This window comes from Pyrus communis, chromosome 15 (genome assembly GCF_041283825.1).
Source record: "Pyrus communis isolate YQ-2024b chromosome 15, ASM4128382v1, whole genome shotgun sequence".
Lineage (NCBI taxonomy): Eukaryota > Viridiplantae > Streptophyta > Magnoliopsida > Rosales > Rosaceae > Pyrus > Pyrus communis.
Window position 1 is genome coordinate 2,159,102 of NC_142579.1, and position 14,763 is coordinate 2,173,864.

Below are 14,763 nucleotides of genomic sequence, written 5' to 3' on the forward strand. Positions count from 1 at the left end.
AGAGAGAGAGAGAGAGAGAGAGAGAGAGAGAGAGAGAGAGAGAGAGAGGATGAGTTAGGGCTTATTTTCTATTTGAAAATAGACTGGTTTTTGGAAACTGCTATCTGTAGCTTTAGGTTTTGGGCTTATTTTCATCCAAAACTTTGAAATAAAGTTGATTTTGAGAGTTTACCAAATTGCAAAAACCCTCCAACTTTTTTTCATACCCATTTTTTTTTTTTTTTTTAAATCATCTCAATGCCAAACCAGGGCTGTATCTGGTCATTTTGTATTTGAGCGCAGGTTCACTTTGCTTTGAGCTGTCTCAATTTTTGTGGGCTTTGTCTCAATTTCCTTAGGCTTTGTCTCACTTTATGGCGATTCTCATCTCAAATCCGAAATTCATGCTTTCTTCCACTCCAATAGTTGTTCCTAGCCGTGAGTTGTCCACCAGCCTTGACCACTCGACTCATCTTGTGTTTTCTCTATGGATCTAATTTGGAGACATGCTTTGGGTTTGGGTGGCTCTCAAAGTGTATTTAGCACTACTTGGTAAGATTATGGGAGCACTCATAGCGCGGGTGGTTTTCCACCCCTATTCTCCATTTCATCCAGTTGGTTTGTTGGATCTGCTTATAACTAGCGAGTTTCCGCTACAATGCTCCTAAGTTTTAGTGGCACATTTTTACATCAATGCTACATACCACTCAGTTATATGCGTTCTTACACAAGATTTAACCTTTGTACATGTCCATTAGATCCTCTGCATGCAAGACCTAATCGTTAATTTTTTGGACTACTCAATGGTACATACCGAATAGACACCCTCGTCTCAAGAGAAAAAACACACCCTTGTCAATTAATTATTCAAACCAACAATGCATATGATTCAAAGAACAAACATAGTTCACTGATTTTATTTAAACTTAAGACATTCAGTCAAGGCTTTTGCCTCATAAAAAATCTTTCTAATGTGAGGAATTATATTATTATTTAGCAGTGACTGCTACCTTCATCCCAGCAGCACAGTGGCCAGGAAAACCGCAGATGAAGTAGTTTTGTCCTTGCTGAATTTTGATTTCATCGTTTCCCGACGAGAAGAGTTTGTCGCCCACTGTGCATGTCCTGAAACCAATTTCATCTACGACTGCCACATTGTGGAATGCATTGTTGTATTTGAACACTGCAAATAAGATTTCATTGCAATCAAATTAGATACCAATTAATTAAATTAATGTATGAACTAACAAAAAGAGTAATGTTAGGAATACGAGATTTTTATATTTTGGGCACTAACATGCCATATATATATACCTCCACAAGTTTTCCTTCGGCTCTTGATAGACTCTTTAAAAAATGAGACTCTATATAGATTTTCTGTCACCTCATTTTTTTTGCACAATATTTTGTATTGTTGACACGAGAATTGACGTTAAACTGTGAAGTAACGAAAAATCTATGAAGAATCCTATTTTTGAGAGAATCCACATAGCCTTGATCCTTCAAATTTTATTTTTTCACTAAAATGTTTCTTTGGAAAACATTTGTTAACTTCTATTAAAATCAATGATGTAGCCTCATTTTTTTTCATCAATAATCTTTTGTTCATCGTGATTCTTGATCAATATGTCTCAATACTTTTTATCCAAAGTACCGAATTTCCAACAAGTAAAAAAAATTTAGGGCTCATTTGATAACTTATTTCATTTTTTGTTTCAAATATTTATTTTCACATGGAAATATATAAATCACAGGGAATGAGACAGATCAAAAATAAGAGAGATGTAGAAGAAATATATAAGGAAAAACACATAAAATGAAACAAAAAATCATTTTCAGTTGGTTTCACTTTCAAAACTTTGTTTCCATTTGTACGTTTTTCTCATATCTCCATTGCTCTTTTTAATGTCCCATTTTTTTAATATACATTTCTCGTATGTTAACCCAAAAGTAAAAAACTAAAACTCAAAACTAAAATGGTATCAAACGAACACATACACATGATTTATAAATTGGCTGCAACTTAAATCATAAAACTTACCCAACGTATCATGGGCAGTAAAGTTCTTGCCATTAGGCCAGTCATGAACCTTTAGGTTCCAGCCATCACCCTCTCCGACGGTGAAGGTTTCGGCATGAGCAGTCTCACCGTGAAGCACCATGCACAACCCTATCGCTATCACTGCGGTAACAATTGCACTGCCTCTAACCTGGGTGGCCATTTTCTGGTTTTTCCTGGTCGAACAAGGGCGAGAGTAAAACTATATGGAACCTATGTGGTGGTTGGTCACGTTTTATACGAACTCAATCTGGGGTTTTTAATGTTTTACCATTTTTATAAAGATATGTTTTTCTTTTATTCAAATTTGTACTTAGAATATAGTTTTTTTATTTCCTAAGAGAGATAGAAATAGACTTATTTTTAATAAATAATAAAGATATGCATTTTCATAAAAATGGTAAAACTTTAAATACATTTTGACTAAGAAAATCAAAAGGTGACACTGGATCTAGACCAGCCACTTAAAGATGGTTAATTTAGATTACGATCATAATGCATTTCATTTCCCATTATTTACTTCTTTTCCCCCCCCCCCCCCCCAAAAAAAATAGAAAGTAAATAATGAGAAATGCATTATGATCGTAATGCATAATTAGTTTATGAGAAATGCTAATGGGACTCTTTAAAGTAGGATTTTTGTAGGCTCTCTGCAACCTCACAATTTAACGTCAATTTTCGTGTTAACATTATAAAACATTGTGACAAAACATGAGAAGGTAGAGATGTTGGAATATAAAAGGGAAAGTATTTTCAGGTTTGATTTAATTAGTGATTTTATATGATTTAATAAATGTTTTATATGATTTGATTTGGTCTAGGATTGTTTTGGTTTATTTTCTAGTATTGCTCCTTTGTTATCTTATAAATACCTCCTTGTGGAGAAGAATTGACACGTCTCGATCCCGATATTCCCCGAACACCAGGATAGGTACGTGATGGCCGATACCCGAAGGTGACGCAAGCCATTTAGAACGCATGAGAACAAGAATAAATATGACTTAAACATTTAAATGTAATTAATATATGAAAGGGGAACGTGTTCAGAGCATACAACTAATTAGAATACTAAAAAGAAATAATATAAAATTGAAGGAATAAAAGAATGGGTCCTACACCGAGAGGACTCAAAGATGCCGATACGGAAGTGTCTTGACGTTGGGATCGTACGCCTCGAATCTAAATCACTTACTTCGCTACCGAAGAGCCACGCAAACTAGCAAAGACAGGAACGCCACAATATATGCACTTGTGGGGCTCTTGTCATGGCCGGGAAAGCTACGGTTTCCTTGCCGGAATCTAGGCTTCCTTCCCGAGCCATTTCTCTAGTTGGAAAGAGGTGGAACTCGCCGATTTTGTCGACCTACGGTGGTGGTGATGAAAGTCCCGATGTCTGCACTTACAGAGGAGTTAGAGGGGAACGAGGGAGATTCGAGGATGGTATGGTCATCGAAGAGTAACCCACAGTAGTGATGTGGGTGGTGTTGCCGTGTGTGTGTCTCTATGGGTTTTTGAAGAAGGGAAGAGAGGGAGTGACAGAGAGAGTTGAGAGAAAAGAGGTGAGCTGAGATACTCGGGGGAGAGAGAGAGAGAGAGAGAGAGAGAGAGAGAGAGAGAGAGGGGATGAGTTAGGGTGGTGCCATGTGGCAAACAGAGAGAGAAGGAGAATCTAAAAGCGAGGGTCCGGATTGGTTAAGGATAAGGGAACCAAATTGTAAAAATGAGTAAACCTTTAGGGGGAATGTAAATTCACAATAATTTGGGGGTGGGGTTTTACAAGAATAGTATTGAAGTTGTATTTGAGAATTGTGAGATTGTAGAGAATTCTAAATTTTTCCTAAACCCTTTATTTTCAACTAGAGAATCTATGGAGAGTTTCACTTTTAAAATAATCTCCTTAACATTGAAAGGGTTAACGCATGGTTTTTCTACCTTGGTGCATAAAGTATCATAATAAATGTGGGTAGAAGCTACTGGAGGTAAAAATGCATCGGTAGGGAAGCGTTTCGTCTAGATGAGAGCACAGCGATCGACCATCTTCTGATTGTTAATACAATATATAATGACCTCTACTAGAAATAGTACTACACTCTTGACCCTAGAAATTCATGGAGGGATTAAGAAGTATTGCATTTGGCCTTGGAAGGAGTTCTTCGACTAATCCGACTTCCGCCTTTAGATTTCTTAGGTCTTTCATAGTGGGTTGGAAAAAATGAGTTTGATAACACTACTATAAGAATCAAATTCTTACAGTGAGTTGGAAAATATGAGTGCAATGAGAGTGATTCTTATTTTTAAGTTTTTTTTTTTTTTGTTTTAATTTCTTTTTTTTTTAGTACATTGATAGTGTTACACTAGAGGAAGGGAGAGTTCGGCTAAACCATACAATGGGCAACCTAATTTGGTATCAAATTTGTCATCCACGATATTTGAATCTAAAACCTCTCACTTCAAGATGAATATAAATATCACTAAACCGTAGTACCGAGTGACAGAGTTCTATATATATTGAAATCATAAGTTTGATGCCTGTACAATAAATGAGAGAAAGAAAAACAGTGACCAACCATAAAATACAAAAAGAAAAAGAAGATGTGTCACACATTTAATTTAGGGTAAAGTACAAAAAATTACTTCAACTATTGGTGTCACGACACTTTCATACCTCATCTTTTAAAATTGACAATGTCATATATCATCTTACGAATTTGTGCCAATGTCAAACCTCTGTCAGTTTTTCTATTACTTTTTTTGTTAAATGCTGATGTGGCCAGAAACAAGACCCATTTTTATTAAAAAAATAATTAAATATTAAAAAAAAAAAACCCATCAACCCATGGCCCCCCTCCCAAAAAATCCAGATCCCCTTCTCTGAGTTTTCCCCTACCCAACCCTCTCTCTCCTCTCTCTCTTTCTCTCTCTCTCTTTCTCTCGTCTCTCTCTCTTCTCTCTCTGCAACCTGCATCCCTAAAATCCCAAAACCCAGAAACCATTCTCACCCAAGTCATCACCGCTGGCGAGCTCTCAATCCTCTGAGCCGACGATCGCCGATTAACCCTAAACCCTTCCCCACCACTCCCGCTTGCGTCGGAGCTCCCCTTAGGTTGAAATTGTGTAGAGGCTTCGCCCTCTCAGAACCCATCGCCATGGACTTCACCTCCACTCTCTCCTCCTCATCCGACCCGCCTATATACACCATTTATCGGAAACTCAGACCAAAGAGAGCCACTCTCAGATCACAACTCTCTCTCTGTTTCTCGCGCCTCCTCTGATTTTCTCAGAAAATCTTGGGATTTCTTGGAAAAAACGGAAAGTTTTTGTATTGGGAATGTTGTTGTTGTTATTGTTTTGTTTTTCTCTCGCAAATCACCGGAGGGGCAGACTTCGGGGGCGAGGAGGAGAAGGGAATGTTGTTGTGGAGGTTGTGACTAGAGTTAGGGTTTGGGGGCGATTGGGGGTCGTGGCTGTCATCTTTGGAGTCAACAATAGAGGTAGGGTTGTCGTCGGTGGGATCGGAGAGGAAGGTTGGGGGAGGACAGGTGGGAAGAATTTTTGGGTTTTTGGGATTTTAGGGATGCAGGTTGCAGGGAGAGAGAAGAGAGAAAGACGAGAGAGAGAGAGAGAAAAGAGAGAGAGGGTTGGGTGAGAGAGAACTTAGATAAAGGGATTTGGATTTTTGGGGAGGGGGACACGGGTTGATGGGTTTTTTTTGGGTTTTTTGTTTTTTTGTTTTTTTTTTAATTTTAAATATTTAATTAATTTTTTTAATAAAAAATGGCTCTCGTCTCTGACCACGTCAGCATTTAACAGAAAAAGTAACAGAAAAACTGACGGATGTCTGATATTGGCACAAATTCGTAAGATGAGGTATGACATTGTCAATTTTAAAAGATGAGGTATGAAATGTCGTGACACCAATAGTTAAGATAGCTTTTTATACTTTACCTTTTAATTTATAAAACTGATTGCTATTAAACTCATACCACTGTGTCAATAGTAATATCAAACAAGCCCATGTTGCTTGTTTCTTATATGTAGATATCAAACTCACATAAGTTACTGCAAAGGGCTAGAGTGTGCCAGTTTTATCCTTAAGTGTTAGCTTTCGGTTTCTCACTTAATCTCCCTACATTGAGTGTCAAAATGAATATTTTTCATCTTTTCCGTCCAATTAAACAAATGTAAAATGCACATTATAAGGCATTTTGCATTTGTGGTTGGAAATGTTCAATATTCGATGCTAATATACAGTAGGTAAAAGAAAAAGAGTTTGAACTCATTACGCAATGAGTTGAATAGACATAACTTTGAAATTTTATTTTCAATGTATTGAAAATACGGACCAATTGCATCAAGTGTCATGATAGAAGTAATTGAAATTTTTTTTTTCAAATATACAGTCATTTATATATTGATACTTGATGTATTAGTTCGCCTTGTCGACGCACTAAAAAATATCTCGAGGCTCTTAAGTGGAAAGCGGCAAAGCATATCATGCAGGATTAATGATTGGATGAGGATTAATTAAAATCTAATAATAATTATGGTAAACCAGTAAGCAGTGCAGCCGGACACACAGTTAAGCCTTCACCTTCAGCATCACGACTTTTGGTTCGTTTTGTTTGTTGGTTTGGAATTTTAATTTATTTATAAAAAAGAGAATCATCAGAATTCTTCGTCGAAGAAGAAGAAATTAAGGGAAAAATCAAATCAGAGGGCTAGAAATCCGGGAGAGGGTTGCGAGGATGATGGCGGCGTCTTCGAAGATGGTGGTGCTTTCAACCACGAATTCGGATCTGCCGCGGAGAGAGTCTATATGTTCCCTCTCCACTCTCATGGCTGACAACGACGACGACCATCACAAGCATCCGTCCATCACCATGGACGACATCCTGAAGAACATCTACAGCTCCACTGCCACCACAAACGACGTGGACGACAACGATCATCATCAGCAACATCAGCATCACGCCGAGGCGAGGTCCGTCGACGACGTCTGGAAGGAGATCGTCGCCGGAGGAGTGGGAGTGGGAATGGGAGAGGAGGAGGAGGGAGCGGCCGAGGGAGACGGCGGGGATCAGGTGCGGGCAGGAGAAGGAGGCGGTGGTGGTGGGATGGAGGAGATGACCTTGGAGGACTTTCTCACCAGGGCTCGGGCCGTGAGGGAAGAGGACGTCAACGTGACTGCCAGCGGAGTTCCGATTGGGTACGGGCAGTTCCAGGTGCAGCCTCCTCCTCCTCCTCCTCCCCCGCCTCCAGCTGCTCAGGGTCAGCTGGTGTACGCGAACGGGACGACGAGTGGAGGCGGAGGCGGAGGAGGGAGAGCTGGAAAGAGGAGAGTGGTGCAGGAGGCTCCGCTGGATAAGGCGACGCAGCAGAAGCAGAGGAGGATGATCAAGAACAGAGAGTCCGCTGCCCGGTCCAGGGAACGGAAGCAGGTTCGGTTCATTCTTTGCTGGATCATGTTTGTTTGGTTACTGAGAAAATGTTGATTTAGTTTAATATAATTTGATTGGAAACAAACAGAAATCTGAAAGCAGTTACTGAAATTGCTGTGTTTTAATTGCGATTTTAGGCTTACACCGTAGAGCTGGAATCTCTGGTAACGCAGCTGGAGGAGGAAAATGCGCGGCTCCTCAGACAACAGGTCTATTAATTCTTCAATCCCTTCTTACAATTTGGTCATATACTTCTACCATTCTGTTTGAAACACGGTTTTTCGCTCTAATCCCGTATGAATTTTGCATTCTGAGTTTATGCCTAAGTGATCAGCTACTTCGGATGCAGGCCGAGCAGAAGAAGGAGAGGTTTAAGCGGGTATGTCTGTGTCTGTTTTCGTGTATACTTTCTCAGACTTTGTGAAATAACGTTTTCTATACATTCGACAAGAGAAATAGAGAGATCATCGCATTATATATGCAGATGTGTGGCTATTTAGAATCTAGATACATCTATGAACTGTGAACCGTCTTTGTGTGTTTATCTCTTTCAATATCATAAACAACCTGTAGGGATGATCATGTTATACATAGCAGATTCTAGTTCATATAGCATACAATCGAACTCTCCTTCCATTTAGCTTTAAGTTCTAAAGTACGTAATGAAATCGATACAAGTTACTTTCTAGCTTTTACTGATTTTTGACCTTGGATTGTGAAGATTGCTCTGTAGAACAGTACCTAATAAGATTTTTGTTTAAGAAACATTGCCATCACTTACGTAGCAGGTTCCCGGGATGGGTAGAAAAACATTGCCAGTAACAGATTATGGGATGGGTAGAAAGAATCCGAATGGCTCCACGAGAATAAAAAGGTTTCGTTTGCTTCTTGAACCTTTCTGATGCAAGAGAAATAAGGTAACTCCGTCACACTATTGTTGAAAACATGATTGTAGAGGTCTGTTAAACACAGGTAAAGCTTGGCTAGGGGATCGTCGCACCAGCAGAAATTCATTTTTAGCGATCGATGTAGACGCCATCTGGTTGCTTAGTATTGAGTTCTATAGCTTATAACTCAACAAACCGGTTCGCGCATTGCAAACTTGCTGATTTCATTGTTTTCTTTATATAGATCAAGCTGCATTTTGTAAGTGTGAGTAAATGATCTAACTCTCTCTCACTGTCTGCACTTGCAGCTCATGGAGAACCTCATTCCGATCGTAGAGAAGCGGAGACCACCACGTGTTCTTCGCAGAGTACATTCGATGCACTGGTAGATGCGGTACCACCCATGTTGTCTGCAGTTATACATACAAGAAATTTGGTATATAAATACGTAAAAGAGAAAAACGGTCTAAGGGTTGATAAGCTGTTGGTTAAATCTTTTAGTAGTCGAAGCGGATTTCGTAAAGAGAAGCAGGTACAGCTGAAGCTTTGAATTAATTTCGATACAAGTAATGGTGGATGCTCTCAATCGACGGCTTGTGGGAGACCCTTTACAAACATCTGCCAGGTCTATTGTAATTATCATTTGTACACATAACCTTCTCATTTTCAGCAACATCGGTTGCCCTTCATCCCGATTGAAGGGCAAACCGATGGAGCTAGACGATGGACTAATTCATACTAATGTTACTTGTTTACTCGTGGGAGATTTTCGAATGTGGTATACCGATGTTGATCGGTTTTAGAATGTGGTATACCGATGTTGATTCGTTCACGATTTGTAAATACGTAACTAAATAGTACTTGAGTTATATGTATCAAAAGATCCAGAGTTACAACCAAACTGTAAGAATGTTGCTAATTCGAACATAACATATACTAACCAAACTGTGACATAAAGACCCCATTTTCCTACGTCCCAGAAACAAAAAATGCTAGTTGCTCGAGAAACCGAAGAGATTCTTACACGAAGAGATTTGTTCACGACGCTTGCTTAACCTTTGTATTGTTGCTGACCACTTTACTTATCTCCTTGCAACTTGGAAATATGCAAAACAACGAATGTATTCGCGGATTTGTACATTTCATGCTCAGTCGAAACTGACCTCTTTTAAGTTACTCCAGATTGTTTGCGCTGCTCAAAAGTTCGAGACCCTCCGTTCTGCAATTCATAATCCTACGGAATACTTCCCTAATTTGGCGTTCCAGCGGATCCAGTCCATTCTTAAGGTTTTCGCAAATCGATGCTAACTCCTGCAGTTCTTGTTCGACTTCCACTTTCTGTTCCTCCGTTAATGGAAACTGAACCAGATCCATCAAGTCTGTCATGTGGCGTGTACATCTCTCAACATGACAAATCTCCCTCAGCAACCCATTTGAGTTCTGGCGCTCTCGCTTCTTAGATTCCTCTATTATCCGTTCGTGAAGTGAGGATAATGGGATGCCCCAGGAGTACTGCGGTGGGATTGAAAAATGAGTGCTAATGCCTCGATCCTGACATGGGATCGCAGCCACAAGAGACGACAAAACAAATGTGAGCACAGAACTCATTGTGAAAACAAAGCCTGCAAGCCCATTTGTTGCAATTACCTCGTTTCCACGAGGTGCTACCAAGTTGCTTGCAATTGACTGAAGCTGCTTAGCTGCAGACCAAGAGTGCGACACGCTCCATGAGTTAGAGCGGGAATGCCCAGTTGAACTCCCAGATGAGTGTTGGCGACGGCGAGCATCCTTTCTTGTGTTATTGTTAAGCCCAAAAGACCAGTTGCGGTGAGAAAAAACAGACCCAGAGTCTCTCTCATCAAGCATTTCAATTGCCAAATCCACCAAAGACTTTCTTGCTCGACGGAACTGGCCCTCACTGAATGCCCTCTGGCGAGACTCCAAGGCACACAGAACAATCTCTAAATGCTTATGCCACACACGAATCTTGTCAATCCCATCACGAGCAGCATTGCAAATGTCAAGAGCCTTCAAGCTCCTATCTAAGTATTCATCCGCCCAATGCTCCAATGGCGGTTTAGAAAACTGCACCTTGTTTTTCAACAATAAAACCCTGAATTCGTCTTGGCAGCTAACGAAAACATCCAAAAGTTTCCGAATCCACGCAATGGAGAGCAATTCATCAGCACCAACAGCTGACAAGTCATGAAACAGGTCTGTCACAAGTTTTTGAAAAGATTGAACCTCTAATTCCTGCTCACTAGACTCCTGATTAGCTTCTGTTGATTGAAATGGCTCTCGCCGGCTCCAAATTGAGCGACCAAACGAAGTCAATGGCGAAGAAGAACCCAAATTGTTCGTAGAAGGCATGCCGACAAAGCCAAAGATTCCAACACCAAACCCCTCAGAACACTCAAAAAACCCACAGAATTCGCAAAATCAACAGAAACCCATCTCTGATTCAGCTAAATTCGATGCACCAAACCGCGAAAAATCGACAACAATTCAAAACCCACCTACAATTCATTCAGGTTTATCAGGTTGAAAACTCACAAATTTTAGCCTTTATTCTTCTTCCTTTACTCAAACAACCAAATGCAAAGATATGAAAACCCTAACACAAACACAAACCCACTTCTAAGGGGATGTATTCAGTTGGGAATTTGAGAGATTTTAATGGATTTATAAATCTCATGGGAAGAGGTGAGATTTGTAGATGTTTAAAATACACTACAAAATCTCTCTAATTCCCTCTAATTCATCAACTTTTCCAAATTCTTTAAATTCAAATTCTAATTGAATACATATGAAATATTATAAACTTCTTTAAAATTCTAATTAAATGCACTCGGGTTTCTAAAGATTTTAATAAACTATCTTAAAATCCTGATCAAATACACATTGAATTTCAAAGAATCTTTTAAAATCCTAATTGAATACCCCTAGATTCATTAAAAGAATTAAAATCCTTCAAAATCCTAATTGAATACACCCCTAATATGCAACAATACGAAATACCCAGATTCAGAAATTATCAGGAGGCAAAGGATCGAAATTATAAATTCTGAGAAGAAGTGAAAGAAAAGAAAAGTACCTTTGGTTTTGCTTGGAAGGGAGGCTCAGAAGCTCAGCTCTCAACTCTGTTTTTGTTAAGAATATTGAAGACAGACCCTTGACCCAAAAGAACGCTGACAGACAGACGTGCTTGCGTACCGAGTCAGCCCTCTCGCTATGGTTCCATCGAAACCTAAAATCCAGGAGCGAAAGATGCAGAAATATATTTTGACTAGAAAAGCATAAGAAAATTTGAAATAGGTGTCGCCGTGTCTCCGTTGGATTTATTTATTAGGTAAATTATGGGATACGTTTCGTTAATTTAACGAAGAGATGACGCGTATTGAAAAACGAAAGTATTTTTTAAAACTAGGTATGTGTGTGTAACAAATGTATTATATGCAAATTTATTAATCACGAGTGTGTAGAGGAAGGAATTGGATACTATCTTGATCTATTTTGTGCGGATTTTAAAGATCTTTACATTTTAATCATTTATTGTGTATTGTGCGATTAGAAATCATTTGATTTTTTTTAATTTAAAATTAAATGCAAATAGCATCTGACGAAAATTGATCGTACGATGTACGATGAACGGTTAGGATGTAGGGATCTCTAGGGTCCCCACAATGTGGATCCGGAAAGGATCCTCTTCCGTTGAGGAATGCGAAGGAAACTTTCTCCGAAAAAGTGAGACTCTTCATAAACTTTCTATCACCTCATGTAGAGAAATGCTAAGGAGATTATCTCAAATATAAGACTCTTTATAGACTCTCCGTCATCTCTTCTTTTTGACACAATTCCGGTGCCAAACATTATGCGAAAAATATGAGAAAGCAGAAAATCCTTAAGTAGCATTATTGCAAATTTTAACTGGTCTTAGAGTCTAAAGTAGAGTTTGCATCATTTTTATCAAAGACAATTGATATCGAAATATTCATAAATATTTCTACAAATTTTTATATTAATATTTCCACTCATATCAATATTTTAAACACTATTTACAATGATAAAGATTAGTGTATTAGAGAAAAAAAAAAAAAAAAAAAAAAAAAGAGCGATCCTAGTTCGTAGAAGTACACGCGGCATGTGTCCATAAACCGTTATCACGTCGATGGTCGATCCATTTAATTAACCATTTGAGTGGAAGGGCGTGATAGATGAAGGAAGAGATTCAATTTCCCTAAACCCTAAATCTCACGCTGTTGATCATACATCGTAGGATTAGTTTTCGTCAAATACTATTTTCGTTTAATTTTAAATAAAAAAAATTGAATGATTTCTAACCGTACAATATATAATAAATGATTAAGATGTTGAGATCCCTAGGATCCTTACAAAGGGATCTAATTTCATAGATGTCGCAATTAAGAGTCTATGATCTCAGGATGGCTTTAACCCAATTGCGGGTTGGCCCTGTGACCGGGCCAATATTTGTGGAGTGATTGCTCCTCATCAGGTGACCATGATGGGTTGCTTGTCTTTGACTTAAAAACAGTGGTCAAAATATCCGTAATAGTGGTAATATTAATACACAAATTTGTGAGAATATTGGCGAATATATTGATATCGGATGTCTTCGATAGAAATGAAGAAAGTTTGCTAAAAAATGGTGGATATTTAAAATATAACTTTATAGAATGTCATGTAATTGTTTGTCGATGGTTAACTGATATGTCGAAAATATCGACGAATCTGTCGATTTTGGTCGAAATTCAAGAATTTCTCCGATATATTGTGAAGTTTAGACTTCACCTCCATTTTCTATCTTTCTCTGATTTGTTTAAAATTGTCACATCCCAAACTGGCTCCGTCATAGCGTGATATTTGTCCACTTTAGGCCACGTCCTCACTGTTTTGTTTCTGAGAACTCACGCAAGAACTTCTTAATAGGTCATCCATCCTAGGAATGCTCTCGTCCGAACTTGCTTAACTTCGGAGTTCTGATGGAATCCGAAGTCAGTGAGTTCCCAAAATGCCTCAAGCTATAGGAGGTGGGCATGTACATATAAGGCACATCACCTATTTTCTGTTGGTCGATGTGGAATGTTACAAATATATCCATCAAAATATATACCCTATCGAAATTTTTTTTAAAATGCTTGAAAGAATTTTCTTATGATGGCTCGTAATCTGAGGTGTCACAGACCTCATTTAGCGTATCTATCTCGTGAAGAGTCGAGAAGTAAAATGGTCAACAGTAGCCTCCTCCAATACCATATGATAATTTTGTGTGTGAATAGAGCTTTGCTCTCCTATGCATCAAAGGATAAAAAAGAACGGTAGGAAAGAATCCAAGTGGACCCATACATTCAGAGAAGTTAATTTCGCGGTAGACGCTCTAGCTACAATTAGATATGAGAGTTTTAACGAAAAGCTCGTAGTATTGTTCATTTTAACAAAAAATCATATTTTTACACTAAAAGGTTAAATCTGGTACTATTCATTTTACTCTTTATTTTGTCCTTATCGTTAAAACTTGAAATTTTCAAATCATTTTTCTTAGTTTTCCTATTAGATGGTATTGGAACTGGATGCACTAAGTTTTTTTATTTGAATAAGGCTGTCCTTTAGCAACATAAAAAAATGGGTCGAATTGGATGGAATATGATTTTCCATTGAAATAAAATAATAGTAATAAAATTAAAAAATAAAAACTTTAGGGTTCCCGATAACATGGCAACTTGGCAAGGATAGTTATTATTTTTAGAAGATATCATTTCTTGCACAATCCGTTAGTTTGATACCAAATCACACAAAAATAACAAGTTTTGGACAACTGGTTAACAGGTCGCGTCATTATCGGTTTATATATTAAAAAACTAATAAGATAACCTGTACGACACGAACACAACTTGTTTGCCATGTCTAGACAATAGGCATAACAATTTCTTGCATGAATCGTTAAGCAAACACGAAATGACACGACTCGTTAACGAGCTGGATCGTTATCGGATCACTTGTTGAAAATTCGTTAAGATAATAAGTTTAACACGACACGATCCGATAAGATAACGAATTTGACTCAACACAATCCGTTAAAATAAACACGACCCATTAGCCATGCCTAGTGCCAAATCTTGCGTGCGGAGCTGTGAAAAATTGATTGATTGACAAAATTTAAAAGGAAATTGGCATTTATTTGTGTAAAATAACATGCCAACAAACGCAATGTAGTTGACAGCCTACCAAAACCACCACCGCCTTAACATCATCACTATCATAATGCCATCCCTCCCTACAACATGATTGTGACATCCACCATCTTCAAGCGACCACCCGTCGCCATTCGCCACCACACAATATCACGAGCTCAGCCACAACCGGAAAAACAAGGAAATCGGGT

At 38.5% G+C, this 14,763-nt stretch overlaps 1 protein-coding gene and 2 pseudogenes across 3 annotated transcripts; 1 reads left to right on the forward strand and 2 right to left on the reverse strand.

Annotated features, from left to right (window-relative positions):
• Positions 1–968: 968 nt before the first annotated feature.
• LOC137733749 (basic blue protein pseudogene) lies at positions 969–2,201 on the reverse strand (annotated as a pseudogene).
• Positions 2,202–6,494: 4,293 nt separating this feature from the next.
• Positions 6,495–9,118, forward strand: LOC137711391 (bZIP transcription factor 12). Of its 2 annotated transcripts, none has more exons than XM_068450631.2 (4): positions 6,495–7,476; positions 7,614–7,685; positions 7,826–7,855; positions 8,672–9,118. In XM_068450631.2, the coding sequence occupies exons 1-4, from the start codon at positions 6,784–6,786 to the stop codon at positions 8,750–8,752; spliced, it is 876 nt and encodes a 291-aa protein (XP_068306732.2). In that variant the 5' UTR covers positions 6,495–6,783; the 3' UTR covers positions 8,753–9,118. The 2 variants fall into 2 exon arrangements, with proteins under 2 accessions (XP_068306732.2, XP_088542106.1); XM_088685980.1 differs by having other exon boundaries at positions 7,804–7,855; positions 8,672–8,791.
• Positions 9,119–9,198: 80 nt separating this feature from the next.
• LOC137711382 (protein BYPASS1-LIKE pseudogene) lies at positions 9,199–11,788 on the reverse strand (annotated as a pseudogene). Its single transcript, XR_015956827.1, has 2 exons — positions 11,458–11,788; positions 9,199–10,879 (listed from the first exon to the last, which is right to left on the reverse strand). The product of XR_015956827.1 is annotated as a protein BYPASS1-LIKE pseudogene (transcript).
• Between the last annotated feature and the right edge of the window lie 2,975 nt (positions 11,789–14,763).